The sequence below is a fragment of the Oncorhynchus tshawytscha genome, linkage group LG19 (genome assembly GCF_018296145.1).
Source record: "Oncorhynchus tshawytscha isolate Ot180627B linkage group LG19, Otsh_v2.0, whole genome shotgun sequence".
In the NCBI taxonomy this organism is placed as follows: Eukaryota; Metazoa; Chordata; class Actinopteri; order Salmoniformes; family Salmonidae; genus Oncorhynchus; species Oncorhynchus tshawytscha.
Window position 1 is genome coordinate 36,955,715 of NC_056447.1, and position 18,977 is coordinate 36,974,691.

Here is an 18,977-nt window from a genome sequence, read left to right on the forward strand (position 1 = left end):
GAAAAGTCTCAGTGTCATTATCCTCTCAAGGGGAGGGTGCTGGAGTATTTAAAACAGGTGTACCAATAATTTTGACCACAATTTATTTGTTTTACTTGTTAAACAAAATCTCTTTCTCTGAGCAAATGTATTAGTACAGTAGCGATCCTCGCTATATGAGCCACATTACAATTCCCACCAAGCTGGTTAACCCTATTTGCACGATGCCTTTCAAACAAGCGACCCGCGTTTGCTTCCCTGCCCTGCTGTTTGCTACATTGGTGTCAGAAGTGGAATGGCGGGTGTAAGGCCACTGGACTGAGTAGTCGAGTCATGGGGACGTGCCTTCCCATTCGGAGGAGGCAGTGTAGAGATCCTCGCTGTATGAGCCACATTACAATTCCCACCAAGTGGCTTATCCCTATTGCCGCGATGCGTAGGGTATATGCTACAGCATATTTTGCATACTATATAGCTCAGCATTTGTATTATATATTTTATACAGTCTTTTTTGCTCATCTTTATCAAGGTTGCCAGTCATTTTGCACCTGACTGTATATAATGTCAGACTCGAGTATTTGACAGGCTTTTCTGTGTAGTGGAATCTTACAACTTGCTCAAGTTTCTCCCCTTTCAGTTTCTTCCAACACTTCATCAGTTTGTAAGGCACAGGAGGTTAGTGAGCCCTTAATTGGGAAGGACACGCTTGTGGTAATGGCTGGAGCGGAATAATTGGAATGGTATCAAATACATAAAGACATGTTTTTCTGCTATTGTAAACACTTAAAATAAAAAGATTATGGTCAGGGAGTTCAGGATTATTTTATGTGTATGTAGGACATATGTGTATGGTGTGCAGACCTTCAGAAGTGCAGGCTAGGCTCCTGCTTGACTGCCCCGGTGTCATTGCCCCCACTTTGTTCTAATGACAGCAAACAAATTCTAATGACAGCAACAAATATTACCTGGTCACCCAGGGGCAAGGGGGAATTGTGATGTGTGCAGTGGGCCCTATGTTATTTAATGTAATTCTATTCTACATAATATTCAATTGCTTTTCCTTATACTGTATGACAAACTGACAAAACTGTGTAGAATTACTGATGCGAAAGAACTGTGTAGTTGAGAGTCATGGATATATTATGGTCTATGGTGAGAGTATTGTCATAGCAACATGATTAAAATCTGTCCAATATTTTCCTTACTGATTATGTAGGAGAGGAGACTAGGACAGGACTCGTAGTATATATACATTTTATGCAGTCTATTGTGATGACTTGAAAATAATCTACAAGATCGTGTGAGAAAAAGTTAATTCAATGCTACTTCGGGAGGGCAGGAGGTGACTCAGAAGATTCCAAGCGAAGCAGACACACCCCCGCCAACACCCTACGGGGCCACCTAGAACTTCTGTCATCGCTTACACTCTACTCTATATAATATTTGCCGTCTTTCTCCATAAGGCACCAAAGGCAACTGAACCATTGTAACGATAACACAATGGGTTGTATACAAAGCTTCAGGCAATGCTGTGACCGGCCGAAAAATACCAATGTCCGAATTAGTCTTCCAGCAGTGTGTTTCGTATGGCAAATTGCCATGATCATCTTATTCGGCATTTTTATCCGTTATAACGAGGAATCCGACGCACATTGGATAGAGCATAAAACATCTAATAACATATCCAGTAACATTGAGAACGACTTCTATTTCAGATATCCAAGTAAGTGACCCAAAATGACCTGCTCTTTTGCGTTTCAATTTTGATTGTTTTCTTTTTATATTGGTTTATTATTTTGATTTTATTTCACCAACCAAACATTTATGAAATAAAATAATTATATATATTCTAAACAAATCTTTGCCAATTTGGTTGTTTTATTTAGAAACGTGGGCTATTAGGGTAGTCCTTTTCCACAAATGATCACTTTTTATTGTCATATTAAGAAAATTATTGAACACATAAGCTTATGAGAGCTGATGCTTCGCAATTCCATATGCTTATTTGTACTTGCAAGGCAATGACCAGAACGTGAACATTATAGTTGAACATTGGATAAAATTATTAAATTAAACTTTTGTTCAGCAATAACATGTCATGTAATAGTTGTGAAAAATATAGATTATAATAGGTCTATTACCCAAGAGGTAGGATTTTTGTATTTTCCAGGAATGTCATACTAACTTTCAATGATCTGTCACATATACACACAGGTGTACAATATATTTCCAGTGGGCTTTGTCCCTCTTCCTAAAGTTCGTTATCCCCCACACCCTCTCACAACAGGTGCATCTGCAGACTCCCTGATGCTTATATCATATGAAATTGCTAGAATTACAAGATGAATAATGAACATCAAGGCGGTGCGTGTGTGTTACATGTGTGTGTTGTCTGTGCATGGTTGTGTGTGTGTTGTTGAGCTTCAGTTCAATTCGTTGTATAGAATCTTATTTCACCTGTTGTAGAATTATGAGGGTGTGGTTGAATTTAGCTCAGTACAGGTGTGGGTGTCAGTCCTACCGCAGGACCATCTCTTATAGGGTGTTGGATGTCAGGTGATAAATGATTTTGCTGTCACAGTCTGTTGTATAGAGACCAATCAAGCATGAGATCGAGGAGTAGGTCATTTGATCTCTGAAGTCAGTATGGGGACAATCTGAACTAGGCAGGGAGTTTTCTTCAAGGGCCATATTGTTTGTCTGGTACAAATAGATGCTGTATTTGTTAACCTGATATTATATAAGAGTGGGTAACATGTAGGATCTTAATTTGATCACCCTGTTGCAGGGGAACTTTCCTGCGATGCAGGACATTTAAAACTTGCAGTGTATTTAAGAATTTTTTTTTTTATTGTCACATACACCAGATAGGTGCAGTGAAATGGTTAGCCTGGAGCAAATTAGGGTTAAATGCCTTGCTCAAGTACACATCAATTTTTCACCTTGTCGTCTCATGTATTTGAGCCAGCAACCTTTTGGTTACTGCGCTAACTGCTAGGCTACATTTCCACTTGTAATTTTGACATGATTTTCCCTTACAAAAAATGTATCAAACCCTACAAAAAGGTAAATTTAATTATAATCCACATAATTCACATTTTCTGTTGCTGCAGGATTATTTCCCTGCTGTAGCAAACTACCTCAAATTAAAATCCTACATCTGTGGTAGTATATTAGACTGTTATGTACACTTTTTATTTGAGTAACTAATGTTTCACAGTGCGAATGCAACCTGTTGTCCTCTTGAATGCACCAGACAGTTTTGGCTGCTCATCTTGAAAATGATACTGGCTTGTTAATGCTAGTATTTATTCATACTGGTGTGTCCTGTGGATGTAGCCAAGAGTAATTTCTGTTGGCCAAATGATTATTTTGGGGCGGCATGTATCCTAGTGGTTAGAGCGTTGGGCCAGTAACCGAAATGTTGCAAGATCGAATCCCTGAGCTGACAAGGTAAAAATCGTTCTGCCTCTGAACAAGTCAGTTAACCCACTGTTCCTAGGCCATCATTGTAAATAAGAATGTGTTCTTAACTGACTTGCCTAGTGAAATAAAGGTTAAATAAAAATAAATAAATTCACTTGGATGATGACTTTCAAAGGATGATGAAATTGGAAGTCAGTGACAGGGGGTGCGTGCTCAGTTCCCTCCTGTACTCTCAGTTCCCTCCTGTACTCTCAGTTCCCTCCTGTACTCTCTGTTCACTCATGACTGCATGGCCAGGCACGACTCCAACACAATCATTAAATTTGCCGATGACACAACAGTGGTAGTCCTGATCACCGACAACGATGAGACAGCCTATAGGGAGGAGGTCAAAGACCTGGCAGTGTGGTGCCAGGACAACAACTTCTCCCTCAACGTGATCAAGACAAAGGAGATGATTGTGGACTACAGGAAAAAGAGGACAGAGCACATTCCCATTCTCATCGACGGGGCTGCAGTGGAGCAGGTTGAGAGCTTCAAGTTCTTTGGTGTCCACGTCACCAACAAACTATCATGGTCCAAACACCAAGACAGTCGTGAAGAGGGCACGACAAAACCTATTCCCCCTCAGGAGACTGAAAAGATTTGGCATGAGTCCTCAGAACCTCAAAAGATTCTACAGCTGCACCATCGAGAGCATGGTTGCATCACTTCCTGGTATGGCAACTGCTCGGCCTCTGACACTACAGAGGGTAGTGTGAACGGCCCAGTACATTACTGGGGCCAAGCTTTCTGCTATCCAGGACCTAAATACCAGGCGCTGTCAGAGGAAGGCCCTAAAAATTGTCAAAGACTCCAGTCACCCTAGTCATAGACTGTTCTCTCTGCTCTATTTGCACTGCCCCCCACCCCCTCTTTATACCACTGCTAGTCTCTGTTGTCATCTATGCATCGTCACTTTAATAACTCTACCTACATGTACATACTTCCTCAAATAACCGGTGACCCCGCGCATTGTACCCCCTGTATAGTCTTGCTATTGTTATTTCACTGCTGCTCTTTAATTGCTTGTCACTTTTATCTCTTGTTCCTATATGTATTTTTTGAAACTGCATTGTTGGTTAGGGGCTCGTAAGTAAGCATTTCACTGTAAGGTGAAAACACCTACACCTGTTGTATTCGGAGCATGTGACTAATATAATTTGATTTGATTTGAATTTGTTTTCTTGTAAAAAATGTCAAATTAAGTATTTGCGTCTACCAAGTTCACAATAATGTTTTGCATCCCTTTTTACCTGTACATTATTTATACAAACTGTATATGTTTATGTTTGGCCTCCATACATCACCTTCTATGTTTTAGTCTGTATATTGTGTCTATGCCCTTGAGCATGCTCATGTTTTCCTTTTGAACGTTGTGGAACTGCAATGTGAGTATCCCAAGAAGCTTAATCTTGAGTTTCGGTATGGTACGTTCTAGATGAGCCCTCGATGATTTTGCATGGGGGGGGGGGGATGTACACATTGTAAATATGGGGCTTCCAGCATGGACAGAAACCAAAACTTCCATGTAAACAGCTTTCTACTCGTACTATGAGGTTATTTGTGTATACTGTATCTACACAGTTAGTAACACAGAGATGTCCTTGAACCATGTTTGCATCATTTTCACTCTTGACATTTCCATTATCCCCCATGTCACCCTCACTCGCTCACATGCCATGTTGTGAAACAGGGTTTTTTGAAAGACGGGACAATCACAATTATTTTTCTTAATAATAACAGCATTAAAGTTATATAGAGTACCAGTCAAAAGTTTGGACACATCAACTCATTCAAGGGTTTTTCTTTATTTTACTATTTTCTACATTGTAGAAAAGTAGTTTAAACATCAAAACTATGAATTAACACATGTAGTAACCAAAAAAAGTGTTAAACAAAGCTAAATATATTTTATATTTGAGTAGCCACCCTTTGCCTTGATGACAGCTTTGCACACTCTTGGTATTCTCTCAACCAGTGTCATGAGGTAGTCACCTGGAATGCCTTTCAATTAACAGGAGTGCTTTGTTAAAAGACAATTTGTGGAATTTCTTTCCTCTCTTAATGCGTTTGAGCCAATCAGTTGTGTTGTGACAAGGTAGGGGTGTTATACAGAAGAAAGCCTTTTTTTGGTAAAAGACCAAGTCCATATTATGGCAAGAATAGCTCAAATGAGCAAAGAGAAATGACAGTCCATCATTACTTTAAGACATGAAGGTCAGTCAATGCTGAAAATGTCAAGAACTTCAAGTGCAGTCGCAAAAAAACATTAAACATTATGATGAAACTGGCTCTCATGAGGACCGACAGGAAAGGAAGACCCAGAGTTACCTCTGATGTAGAGAATGAGTACATTAGAGTTAACTCCACCTCAGATTGCAGCCCAAATAAATGCTTCACAGATTTCAAGTCACAGACACATGTCAACATCAACTATTCAGATGAGACTGCGTGAATCAGGCCTTCATGGTTGCAATGCTGCAAAGAAACCACTACTAAAGGACACCAATAAGAAGAAACATGCTTGGGCCAAGAAACACGAGCAATGGACATTAGACAGGTGGAAATCTGTCCTTTCGTCTGATGAGTCCAAACCGCTGTATCTTTGTGAGATGCAGAGTAGGTAAATAGATTATCTCCGCATGTGTGGTTCACACCGTGAAGCATGGAGGAGGTGTGATGGCGTGGGGGTGCTTTGCTGGTGACACTGTCTGTGATTTATTTAGAATTCAAGGCACACTTAACCAGCATGGCTACCACAGCATTCTGCAGCAAATCACCCTCCCATCCGGTGTGCGCTTAGTGGTACTATCATTTGTTTTCAACAGGACAATGACCCAACTCCAGCCTGTGTAAGGGCTATTTGACCAAGAAGGAGAGTGATGGAGTGCTGCATCAGATGACCTGGCCTCCAAAATCACCCAAACTCAACCCAATTGAGATGGTTTAGGATGAGTTGGACCGCAGAGTTAATGAAAAACAGCCAACAAGTACTCAGCATATGTGGGAACTCCTGATTTGTTTAACAGTTTTTTGGTTACTACATGATTCCATATGTGTTATTTCATAGTATTTCATTATTATACAATGTAGTAGGTGTGTCCAAACTTTTGACTGGTACTGTATATAGACCAAAGTATCAGCTATCACACCATGTAAAGGAACAACCTCCTAATTAAAACATTTTTTCATAAAATACTCCTACTGTAACTGGATTTATGTCAACTCCATCAGAGGAATTTCATTTTGACATTTATTGTTCGAACAAGTGTTTAAAGGCCTTGATTGTTTAATTCTAACATTAGATTATTCAAATATGAAATACAAATCTCCAAACATATTTTTGTCTTGTTTTACTTTGGCATGTTTTTCAAGATTCAGAACGTAAAACAAGATTTATTAAGGAAATATGATCCTTTATGTCCAGTACAGCAAATACTTCAATAGTGTAAGCATATATTGCATGACAATGGTTAACATATATTTTTCTGAATATTACCCCCCAAAAAATATGTTAAGGGGGTCAGCAATCTGTGACAAAGCTGACAAGCCACTGACGGAGTTCACAATAGATACAGTTGAAGTTGGAAGATCACATACACCTTATCCTTAAACTCAGTGTTTCACAATTCCTGACATTTAATCCTAGTAAAAATTCCCTGTGAGTAGTTAGTAGAGAAAATTATTTATTTCAGCTTTTATTTTTATCACATTCCCACTGGCTCAGCTTTTCTCACATTCCCAGTGGGTCAGAAGTTTACACACACTCAATAAGGATTTGGTAGCATTCTTTAAATTGTTTAACTTGGGTCAAACATTTCAGGTGGCCTTCCACAAGCTTCCCACAATAAGTTGGGTGAATTTTAGCCCATTCCTCCCGACAGAGCTGGTGTAACTGAGTCAGGTTTGTAGGCCTCCTTGCTCGCACACGCTTTTTCAGTTCTGCCCACAAATGTTCTATAGGATTGAGGTCAGGGTGTTGTGATGGCCACTCCAATACCTTGACTTTGCCATTTTGCCCCAACTTTGGAAGTATGCTTGGGGTCATTGTCCATTTGGAAGACCCATCTGCGACCAAGATTTTACTTCCTGACTGATGTCTTGAGATGTTGCTTCAATATATCCACATAATTTTCCTTCCCCATTTATTTTGTGAAGTGCACCATTCCCTCCTGCAGCAAAGCACCCCCACAACATGATGCTGCCACCCCCTGTTACGCTCTTCGATGGAAGGATCGGACCAAGGTGCAGCGTGGTAGGCGTACAGTTCAATTTATTAAATGAACACCGAAAAAACAACAAAATACAAAACGAACCGTAACGTCTAGTAGGGCTAAACAGCACAGTACCAAAAACAAGATCCCACAAACTACAGGTGGAAAAAGGCTGCCTAAGTATGATCCCCAATCAGAGACAACGATAGACAGCTGCCTCTGATTGGGAACCACACCCGGCCAACTTCGAAATAGAAAACATAGATTTCCCACCTTAGTCACACCCTGACCTAACCAAATAGAGAATTAAAAGGATCTCTAAGGTCAGGGCGTGACACCCCCGTGCTTCACGGTTCGGATGGTGTTCTTCGGCTTGAAAGCCTCCCCCTTTTCCCTCCAAACATAACGATGGTCATTATGGCCAAACAGTTCTATTTTTGTTTCATCAGACCAGAGGACATTTCTCCAAAAATTACAATCTTTGTCCCCATGTGCAGTTGTAAACCGTAGTCTGGCTTTTTTATGGCGGATTTGGAGCAGTGCCTTCTTCCTTGCTGAGCAGCCTTTCAGGTTATGTCGATATAGAACTCGTTTTACTGTGGATATAGATACTTTTGTACCTGTTTCCTCCAGCATCTTCACAAGGTCCTTTGCTGTTGTTCTGGGATTGATTTGCACTTTTCGCAACACATACGCAACAAATAATCTATAGTATGACAGCTGCGTGGTCCCATGGTTTTTATACTTGCTTACTATTGTTTGTACAGATGAACATGGTACCTTCAGGCATTTGGAAATTGCTTCCAAGGAAAATCAGACTTGTGGAGGTCCACAAGGTCTTGGCTGATATTTTTTGATTTTCCCACGATGTCAAGCAAAGAGGCACTAAGTTTGAAGATAGGCCTTGAAATACATCCACAGGTACACCTCCAATTGACTCAAATTATGTCAATTAGCCTATCAGAAACTTCTAAAGACATGACATAATTTTCTGGAATTTTCCAAGCTGTTTAAAAGGCACAGTCAACTTAGTGTATGTTAAAACTTCAGACCAACTGGAATTGTGATACAGTGAATTAATTGTGATACAGTGAAATAATCTATTTGTAAACAATTGTTGGAAAAATTACTTGTGTCATGCACAAAGTAGATGTCCTAACCCACTTGTCAAAACTATAGTTTGTTAACAAGACATTTGTGGATTGGTTGAGAAACTAGTTTTAATGACTCCAACCTAAGTGTATGTAAACTTCCAACTTCAACTGTACTCAAAACAGATATATTCTTGTCTCTAAAAATACAAGTTAATTACAAATATTTGTAAAACATGGACATTTGTTTATTTAACTTTCCCCAAGAAAAAATAACTATTCTACTGGATCTTTCAGCACTCTGACCGAGTGTATTGTTCTATAAAGTTGACAAATTGCATATTTTTCTTCTTTATTCAAGTGGTATACTACATAGCAATTTTGTTTTTCCTCAGTTGCTTTATGACTGTAAAACCTAATTAAAATGAATATGTGTCACATTCTGACCTTTATTTCCTTTGTTTTGTCTTTATTTAGTATGGTCATGGCGTGAGTTGGGGTGGGCAGTCTATGTTTGTTTTTCTATGTTTGGTTTCTGTTTCGGCCTAGTACGGTTCTCAATCAGAGGCAGGTGTCGTTAGTTTTCTCTGATTGAGAATCATACTTAGGTAGCCTGGGTTTCACTGTTGGTTTGTGGGTGTTTGTTTCCGTGTGTGTGTTTCTCGCCACATGGTACTGTTTTTTTTTTGTTGTAGATTTCACATGATCGTTTATTGTTTTTTGTTCGAGTGTTCATTTGTCTTTATTAAAAACATTATGGACACTTACCACGCTGCATCTTGGTCCGATCCTTACTCCTCTTCAGACGAAGAGGAGATCTGCCGTTACAACATGTTTGAACCAAAAATCTTATTCTGTCTTACTATATAAGGGAGATGGAGTTGACAGGTTACAGTTGTGACCATGGTGATTGCAATAATGTTTGTTTAAATCGCTCAGATGTAGAGAACTTTACCGACCATGAGTGGTCTTGTTGCACTATATTTAATCAGCAGGTGAAGAAGGGAAATCATCAGACATTTTACTACATAGTTTCCACAGAGGGTGGATAGCCTATATATAAAATCAGCATAAAAAGAAACGTCCTCTCCCTGTCAACTGCGTTTATTTTCAGAAAACATAACATGTGTATATAGTTGTATGAACATAGCAAGATTCAACAACTGAGACACAAACTGAACAAGTTCCACAGAAATGGAATAATGTGTCCCTGAACAAAGGGGGGTTCAAAATCAAAAGTAACAGTCAGTATCTGGTGAAGCCACCATTAAGTATTGCAGTGCATCTCCTCCTCATGGACTGCACCAGATTTGCCAGTTCTTGCTGTGAGATGTTACCCCACTCTTCCACCAAGGCACCTGCAAGTTCCCTGATTTTTCTGGGGGGAATGGCCCTAGCCCTCATCCTCGATTCAACAGGTCCCAGAAGTGCTCATTGGGATTGAGATCCGGGCTCTTCGCTGGCCATGGCAGAACACTGACATTCCTGTCTTGCAGGAAATCACACCCATAACGAGCAGTATGGCTGGTGGCATTGTCATGCTGGAGGGTCATGTCTGCAGGAAGGGTACCAAATGAGGGAGGAGGATGTCTTCCCTGTAACGCACAGCGTTGAGATTTCCTGCAATGACAACAAGCTCTGTCCAATGATGCTGTGACACTCCGCCCCAGACCATGACGGACCCTCCACCTCCGATCAATCCCGCACCAGAGTACAGGCCTCGGTGTAACGCTCATTCCTTCAACGATAAACGCGAATCCGACCATCACCCCTGGAGAGACAAAACCGCGACTCATCAGTGAAGAGGACTTTTTGCCAGTCCTGTCTGACCATCAACAGTGGGTTTGTGCCCATAGGCAACATTGTTGCCGGTGATGTCTGGTGAGGACCTGCCTTACAACAGGCCTACAAGCCCTCAGTCCAGCCTCTCTCAGCCTATTGCCGACAGTCTAAGCACTGATTGAGTGATTGTGCATTCCTGGTGTAACTCAGGCAGTTGTTGTTGCCATCCTGTACCTGTCCCACAGGTGTGATGTTCAGATGTACCGATCCTGTGCAGGTGTTGTTACACATGGTCTGCCACTGCAAGGACAATCAGCTGTCCATTATGTAGCACTGTCTTAGGCATCTCACAGTACTGACATTGCAATGTATTGCCCTGGCCACATCTGCAGCCCTAATGCCACATTCACACAGATGAGCAGGGACCCAAGGCATCTTTCTTTTGGTGTTTTTCAGAGTCAGTGGAAGGCCTCTTTAGTGTCCTAAGCTTTCATAACTGTGACCTTAATTTTTTTAAACTAGGCATGTCAGTTCATAACAAATTCTTATTTTCAATGACATCCTAGGAACAGTGGGTTAACTGCCTTGTTCAGGGTCAGAACGACAGATTTTGACCTTGTCAGCTCAGGGATTCAATCTTGCAACCTTTCGGTTACAAGTCCAACACTCTAACCACTAGGCTACCTGCCACCCTTACTGCCTATTGTCTGTAAGCTGTTAGTGTCTTAATGACTGTTCCACAGGTGCATGTTCAATAATTGTTTATGGTTCATTGAACAAGCATGGGAAACAGTGTTTAAACCCTTTACAATGAAGATCTGTGAAGTTATTTGGATTTTTACGAAATATCTTTGAAAGACAGGGTCTGGAAAAAGGGACGTTTCATTTCTTGCTGAGTTTAGTTTCCATGTCTAATCCATTCTCTTTGTAGAACAAGGATTAATATGTAACTGATTACAATTGACCCTCTCATTTCCCTAAGTGTTGATCTGCACCTTATAACCTTCCCTACCTCTCCCCCACCTACCACGCCTCGCCCTCTTTTTCCCCCAGGTTTCCAGGATGTCCATGTGATGATCTTTGTGGGCTTCGGTTTCCTCATGACCTTCCTGAAGCGCTACAGCTTCGGTGCCGTTGGCTTCAACTTCCTCATCGCCGGCTTCGGCCTTCAGTGGGCACTTCTGATGCAGGGATGGTTCCACTCTCTGGACCCAATGGACGGCAAGATCAAGATCGGCGTGGAGAGGTTAGAGTTCCTCGGTTTTGGTCTAACAGCGTTAAACTTGTTTCTTTGAATCTTCTGTCCTTTGTGACTAATGAGATCAGTGAATGCTGGTGTCATATTTGATAGGTGAAAGTGATGTCACCACAGTGGTCACCTGGAAAGGCGAAAGTGAATATTGTATGGATTTATATTAAAAAAAACACTTTACATTGTAATGTAAGTAACATAAACAAATCTCAACCCATCCAACAATGTATAGAGCCCTTCTGGCTGACCATTCACTGACTATAATTGGACAGATACTTTACATATTATGATTAACCTAATGAATGAGTCCTATGTGAATGAGTCAGTCGTGCAAAACATATGCCTACATCATTGAAATCAATCTATAGAATAACATGTGTGGATGGAAACGAATCCTGTATGCGTGCATGGTGGGAGTGCCAGAGAGAACCTATCGTGATGCCAGAGAAGTGGAGGAACCAGTCTGCATTTGAAAATCCCTTATGTATCATCTTTTACTGTTGATCCTCCTGGCTTGTGAGATATACTGTCTGTGGACACAATAATGTGAGGGCAAACAAAAACACAGTACTACATGTAATCACGCATTTATGATACTGTTGAAGTATTGTATTAACAGATAACACTCTATGTGTGGGTGCTTGTCTGTGTGACGTGTGTGCGTGTAAGCAAACGTGTGTACGTGTGTGTGTGTGTGTGTGTGTGTGTGTGTGTGTGTGTGTGTGTGTGTGTGTGTGTGTGTGTGTGTGTGTGTATAGGTGGGTTATGTGAGATCATAGAAATACTGTGCTTAAAGGGGTGCAGCTCTGTGTGTGGTTTCATTTGTAACAAACTACTGAAGGATACAAATTGAACAAGTCAGTATACTGTATCATAAAGTTGGACTGGCAATTTAATAACAAGGTTCTTAAATTATTATTCAACTATTGGCCTTTGAGGATGAAGTCATTGTCATTATTTTCTGCGACCATTTTAAAGGGACAATGATATGGTCATGCTACACTTTTAAAACATAGACTCACCAATATCCCGTTATTATTTGGGATACTTTAGTATTCTGTTTTTGAGTTGATGCATATAAACATAATATCCCGTTTACAATAACCATGAAAAGCTTGTATCCCGGTTATGAGAAACCCGGATAAGATGCCTGGGATATGCTGATCTTAGATGGGATACTGTGGCATGTCAAAACTTTATTCCCTTTACTGTTGTTTTTCGTGGTCTGTGCAGGCTCAGTTTAGCATGTCATGGTTGTTGTGTTATGATGTTTTAATCTGATTGTCAAACCAATTAACATAAAAAAGCATGCTATACCTGCACAGTTCCATCCACCATAATAATTCCAGAATAATGTATTTTGCTGATACTCCTTACTGGACCATATAGCCTACCGGTTAAGGCTACTTTCACCACAAATTTATATATGTTTCTGCTTATAATATCCGACATTTGGGAGGCCATATTATAATTTCTGACATTTGGTAGGCCATTTGTTTGTCAACTATAGTTAGATACATGCAGCTTCTCTTCTGTCATAACTTGTTGCCTCAGAAGACTAAATAAAATGTTCCCGAGAATAATTTCATACATCGACAGAATGAATGCATTATTAATCAAGTTAATTAACACTGCTAAAGTTGAATGTTTCGTTTAGGGGCCGGGGAGAAATATTGGAAAGATTGTTCCATTGCAGAATGTCCAAATGTCATCAGTTTGACCGGTTTAAAGGAAATGAAAAGATGAGAAAATGATAAACACGTTTCTGATAAGACTGTGTGCATATTTTATGTGGTTGAAATACTGTCTGAAATCATATCTCTCCACTCCTGTTCCCAAGACTAAATGTATATTTGTTGTATAATTTCACTGCAAGAAATGCATAATTCTGCAGGAGTTAATATTACATTATTTTACATGTGAGAGGTTATAGGCCCACCCACTGTCAGTGTCCACATTTCAGTTATTATTCCATTTAACCCATATGAACTTCAATTAGGAATATTCTGTTTATTTCTGGAGACAGGGATACTCGTGAGCAGGATATCAAAGGTGCATGTAAACAGTTTATCCCAAATAAGCCGTTCAGGGGGATATGAGCTACTATCCGGAACACTGTGCACTTGTAAATGTAGTCAGTGACCAAATGACAAAATACAGCACAAACATATCTGGTACCAGGCTGACACTGACCCAGTATACATTCTAATCTTACCCTGGTTCTGTCCTTCTCAGCATGATCAATGCAGACTTCTGTGTAGCCAGCTGCCTGATAGCGTACGGGGCGGTGCTAGGCAAGGTGAGCCCAGTCCAGTTGATGGTGATGACGCTTTTTGGAGTCACTCTGTATGCTGTGGAGGAGTATATCATCCTCAGCCTCATACATGTAAGTCTTTACTAAATAATAAAGGCTTTAACATTAAGTCCTGCATAAAACCTGCATACATGGTTCTCAAGAATGGCACACAGTGATGCTGTGTCATGGTACGTGCTTGTTTGATTGATTGAATGCATTTACCTTTACAATAAAGCTTAATGGAATAGATACAGATATCTATACTGGACAAAATTACAAACGCAACATGCAACAATTTCAAAGATTTTACTGAATTACAGTTCATATAAGGAAATCAGTTAAATTAAATATATTATTTAGGCCCTAATCTATGGATTTCACATGACTGTGAATGCAGATATACATTTGTTGGTGATAACTTTTTTATTAAAGTAAGGGAGTGGATCAGAAAACCAGTCAGTATCTGGTGTGACTACCATTTGCATCATGCAGCGTGATGTATCTCCTTTGCATAGAGTTCATCAGGCTATTGATTGTGGCCTGTGGAATGTTGTCCCACTCCTTTTTTAATGTCTGTGTGAAGTTGCTGGATATTGGCGGGAACTGGAACACACTGTCATACACGTCGATCCAGAGCATCCCAAACATGCTCAATGGGTGACATGTCTGGTGAGTATGCAGGCCATGGAAGAACTGGGACCTTTAAAGCTTCCAGGAATTGTTTACAGATCTGTGCATTATAATGCTGAAACATGAGGTGATGGTGGCGGATGAATGGCATGACAATGGGCCTCAGGATCTCGTCACGGTGTCTCTGTGCATTCAAATTGCCATCGATAAAATGCAATTGTGTTCGTTGTCCATAGCTTATGCCTGTCCATACCATAACTCCACCGTCACCATGGGGAACTCTGTTCACAACCCTGACATCAGAAAACCGCTTGCCAACACGGTGCCATACACGTGGTCTGCGGTTGTGAGTTTGGTTGGACGTACTGCAAAATTCTCTAAAACAATGCTGGAGGCTGCTTATGGTAGAGAAATTAATATTAAATTGTATTCAATATTCTGGCAACAGCACAGGTGGACATTCCTGCAGTCATGCTGACTAAAGGAATGCTACACCTGTGTAATAATCATGCTGTTGAATCAACTTTTAGATATGCCACACCTGTAAGGTAGATGGATTATCTTGGCAAAGGACAAATGCTCACTAACAGGGATGCAAACAAATTGGTGGACAAAATTTGAGAGAAATAAGCTTTTTGTGCACATTAAAATTTTCTAGGACCAACACTTTATATGTTGCATTTATATTTTTGTTCAGAGTACATACTAATAAGGTGGCTGGTTTACTGGATATCATTCTACATTATAGGCCAGGGATGCTGGTGGCTCCATGGTGATCCACACATTTGGGGCTTATTATGGTCTGTCCATCTCGTGGATGCTGTACCGGCCCAACCTGGACCAGAGCAAGCATCGGATTGGCTCCGTCTATCATTCAGATGTCTTTGCCATGATCGGTGAGGCTGAGCCATAATGGTTGACACTTTTCACATTTGCCATACTCATATTGGTGAAACTGTATCAACATTGATCCATTCCTGCCCCATAGGAACCCTGTTCCTGTGGATGTTCTGGCCTAGTTTTAACTCGGCCATCTCGGACCACGGGGATGGGCAGCATAGAGCAGCCATCAACACCTACCTGTCCCTGGCCGCCACTGTCCTCACCTCCATAGCCATCTCCAGTCTCTCCCAGAAGACCGGCAAGCTGGACATGGTAATGTAATGGACCCACGTGGTGTGCATTACATACATTAGCCCGGTCCCAGATCTGTTTGTGCTGTCTTGCCAACTCCTATGATCATACTGTACCTACTAACTTTTATCATGTACTGCATCTCCACTCAAGCTATTGGCCAACTCCTTTGTTCCAGGTTCACATCCAGAACGCCACACTGGCCGGGGGAGTTGCCGTGGGAACGGCAGCGGAGTTCATGCTAATGCCTTATGGGTCTCTGATTGTAGGATTCTGCTGTGGCATCATCTCCACCCTGGGCTACATTTATATCACGGTAACGTAGAATATGGAGTCACATCAGTTTCATTCATGAGTTTTCTGTCTGCAACATTTCACTAAATGTGTTTACTGAATGCAGTGAAGGAGTATAGTGGCTATTCGCTAGTATAATTGGGACTAGTTAGTGGCTCATGACTAGGCTACTCCTTTTTGATTAGTGGTCATGTAGCTAGCTATGTGTCTTTGTCCCCTCAGCCATTCATGGAGAAATATCTGAAGATCCATGACACGTGTGGCATCCACAACCTCCATGCCATGCCTGGGGTCATAGGGGGCATTGTGGGCGCCATCACTGCTGCAGCCGCCAGTAAAGGTGTCTATGGCACGGAGGGGTGAGTTCACAGGTTACAACTGTATGCCCAAAGAATGGCCTGTTATTATTTCAGTCTGCACCAGTTTTAGGCCTAATTGGCAGCTTGAAGGTGGTGAACTGTAATTATTATGCACATGCAGTAGTGGCACAGAAGATGGGCAACAAGAATACTGCGGCAATGAAAAGAATGTCTGCTCAGTTGTTGCCGCTTCTAAATGTGATGTTTTCCTTAGACTTACTGATATAGAGTAACAATATTGTTTTTTAAATAGGTTGGCAAACACGTTTGACTTTATGGGGAAATGGAAAGATATGATGCCGACCCAGCAGGGAGGACACCAGGCAGCAGGGCTCTGTGTTGCCCTCTGCTTTGGAATCGGAGGAGGAATCATTGTTGGTGAGAGTGGTGTCCCGATTAGGTTGTGTGTGTGTGTGTGTGTTTTCATGAGAACATGTTACAAGATAGCTGCCAAGTTACTGTGGTATTGTAGTATTGTTTGGCTGGGGTTGAATAATTTCTACATGTACTCAGTCGTGTACTTAATGTTGGTGAGATGTTGTGTTTGTCCCCAGGCTGTATCCTGAGGTTACCGATCTGGGGGGATGCTCCTGATAACAGCTGCTTTGATGATGACATCTACTGGGAGGTGAGATACTGAACTAAACCATTAGTCTAAATAGCACGAAGACTGTGAAGCCATGTTGGAGCTATTTTTCTGAAGGCGATTTCTTAGTTTTTCAGTAATATTGTACCCCTTTTATTTTAACTGATTTATGTCATTGTTAAAGGGAAGTGTATGTTTCTGTCACCCCTGTCACCTAAAAAACAGTGTTTCCCTCATACTGTCACGTCCTACATGGAATGGCCAATACCAGTATTTAGCTATTAGCTTGTCTCCAGTCCAATAAGGGTTGTTTGTTGTTATGTCTAAATTATCTTTGGTTTGAAGAGGCTGAGGAAGGAAATGGTAGTGGAAACTATGTTTACCTCTTCTTTTACATGATATTGGAAGTTCTAATAAAAAAATGTTATATGATGATGATGATGATTTCTGCCCCCAGTTACCTGAGGATGAAGAGAACAATCCACCTACCGTGGAGTACAATAACCACATGCGGAACAAGGCAGTGTAAGTAGCAGATTTGTGCAACAGTGTGATTATGGAGTTTTAAAATATTTTTTTAAGGTTTATGTTTCTTACACCTCATGGTACAGCATGAGGACCGCTTTGGTTCTCATAAGATGTGTTATGTCACGTATCATCAAGATGGCAGCAGTGTATGCCCTCCGCTAGTTCAAACAATCCATGTTTGGGCCCACACAATACTGTGAGTATCGCCTCAAATGTGTGGAGACAGCATGGCACCATCGCCTCCTTTGAAATGCTGTGGGTGTGTCCAGTGGCCTACCCAGATAGGGGTGCTCCATAGCTCTGCATGGGTGCTTTCTGAAAGTGACCTCTGAAAGTGACCTTGAAGTTACACAGTAACTGTTGTGCTTGGTCTGAAAATGACAATAATCCTGCTTTTAGAATAATGGATTTTTTATTTATTTAGGAGGTATTTGTCTATTTGATGTAAAACAATATAGAAAAGAACAGGAAACAACTTTTTATTCCATTTAAGTGAAGCAATTTGAAAATAGAAAGAGTGTACTGGTCATAATTTATGAATTAGCTGGCTGGCTGAAGCCTTGACATGATACCGCGTTGGAGAAGCTGTGCAGCCTATATATTTACTTTCATTTGATGGTTGATGTTTAAATATGTGTTTAGGGGTTTCAGCTATCAGTGTGTATCAGTTTCACACATAAAAGTTGTAACCTTAATGTAACCTTGTCATTTACAGAACAGAATCCAATATATCTTTGGAACGGAGACAGAACTGACGCTAGAGCCTGATGTCATCTCCCCCCTACACTTTCAACTAATGGTCCTATCCTACACGGACTCCTGCTGGACAGAAACCAGTCATCTCCTCTTCACCACTCTTTATACTGTTCTGTTCATGGAATTTATAGAAACACTGATACTTGTTATCTTTAATGAAATCACATTGGAAAATAATAAAATAGCCAGATAAAATTGATGGTGGCATGTTTTATCACCAGGCATATGTCGAATCACAAGCAGACTCTTAATCATTCATATTAACTGTAAAATAGGCTACTGTATGTGACTGTACACTGTCTTTATACAGCCCACACCTCCGGTGATGCTGGTGCTCCAATACTTATTGCAGTTATCAGAATTTGTGGAGATTCTGTCCTTTTTGACAGGTATACTGTATGCCATGTTTTGTTTGTTTATTTATGTTTTTTTAGGTCCCATTGCTGGGGTGTTTCATTGGGGGGGCCAAGGGGGGACCAAGAACCATTCATGGGTGGCAATGGGAAATCAGCAAATTGGCTTCAACTATGATGTATTGAATAGCTGTTTCAAATGGTCATTTTCGTCTGCCCTAATCTATTTAAATAAAACAATAATTCACAAAAAAA

The 18,977-nt window shown here is 40.8% G+C and overlaps 1 protein-coding gene across 1 annotated transcript; it reads left to right on the forward strand.

The window, feature by feature from the left end:
• Positions 1 to 1,427: 1,427 nt before the first annotated feature.
• LOC112218707 (ammonium transporter Rh type C 1) lies at positions 1,428 to 18,977 on the forward strand. Its single transcript, XM_042301631.1, has 11 exons — positions 1,428 to 1,702; positions 11,588 to 11,780; positions 14,022 to 14,172; positions 15,461 to 15,608; positions 15,701 to 15,867; positions 16,025 to 16,162; positions 16,363 to 16,499; positions 16,753 to 16,877; positions 17,054 to 17,127; positions 17,543 to 17,610; positions 18,329 to 18,977. The coding sequence occupies exons 1-11, from the start codon at positions 1,480 to 1,482 to the stop codon at positions 18,366 to 18,368; spliced, it is 1,464 nt and encodes a 487-aa protein (XP_042157565.1). The 5' UTR covers positions 1,428 to 1,479; the 3' UTR covers positions 18,369 to 18,977.

Coding starts and splice junctions, on each gene's coding strand:
- LOC112218707 (XM_042301631.1), top strand. CDS start 1,480: ATGGGTTGTATACAAAGCTTCAGGCAATGCTGTGACCGGCCGAAAAAT. Junction 11,781..14,021: donor ATCAAGATCGGCGTGGAGAG/GTTAGAGTTCCT, acceptor TGTCCTTCTCAG/CATGATCAATGCAGACTTCT. Junction 15,609..15,700: donor AGATGTCTTTGCCATGATCG/GTGAGGCTGAGC, acceptor CCTGCCCCATAG/GAACCCTGTTCCTGTGGATG.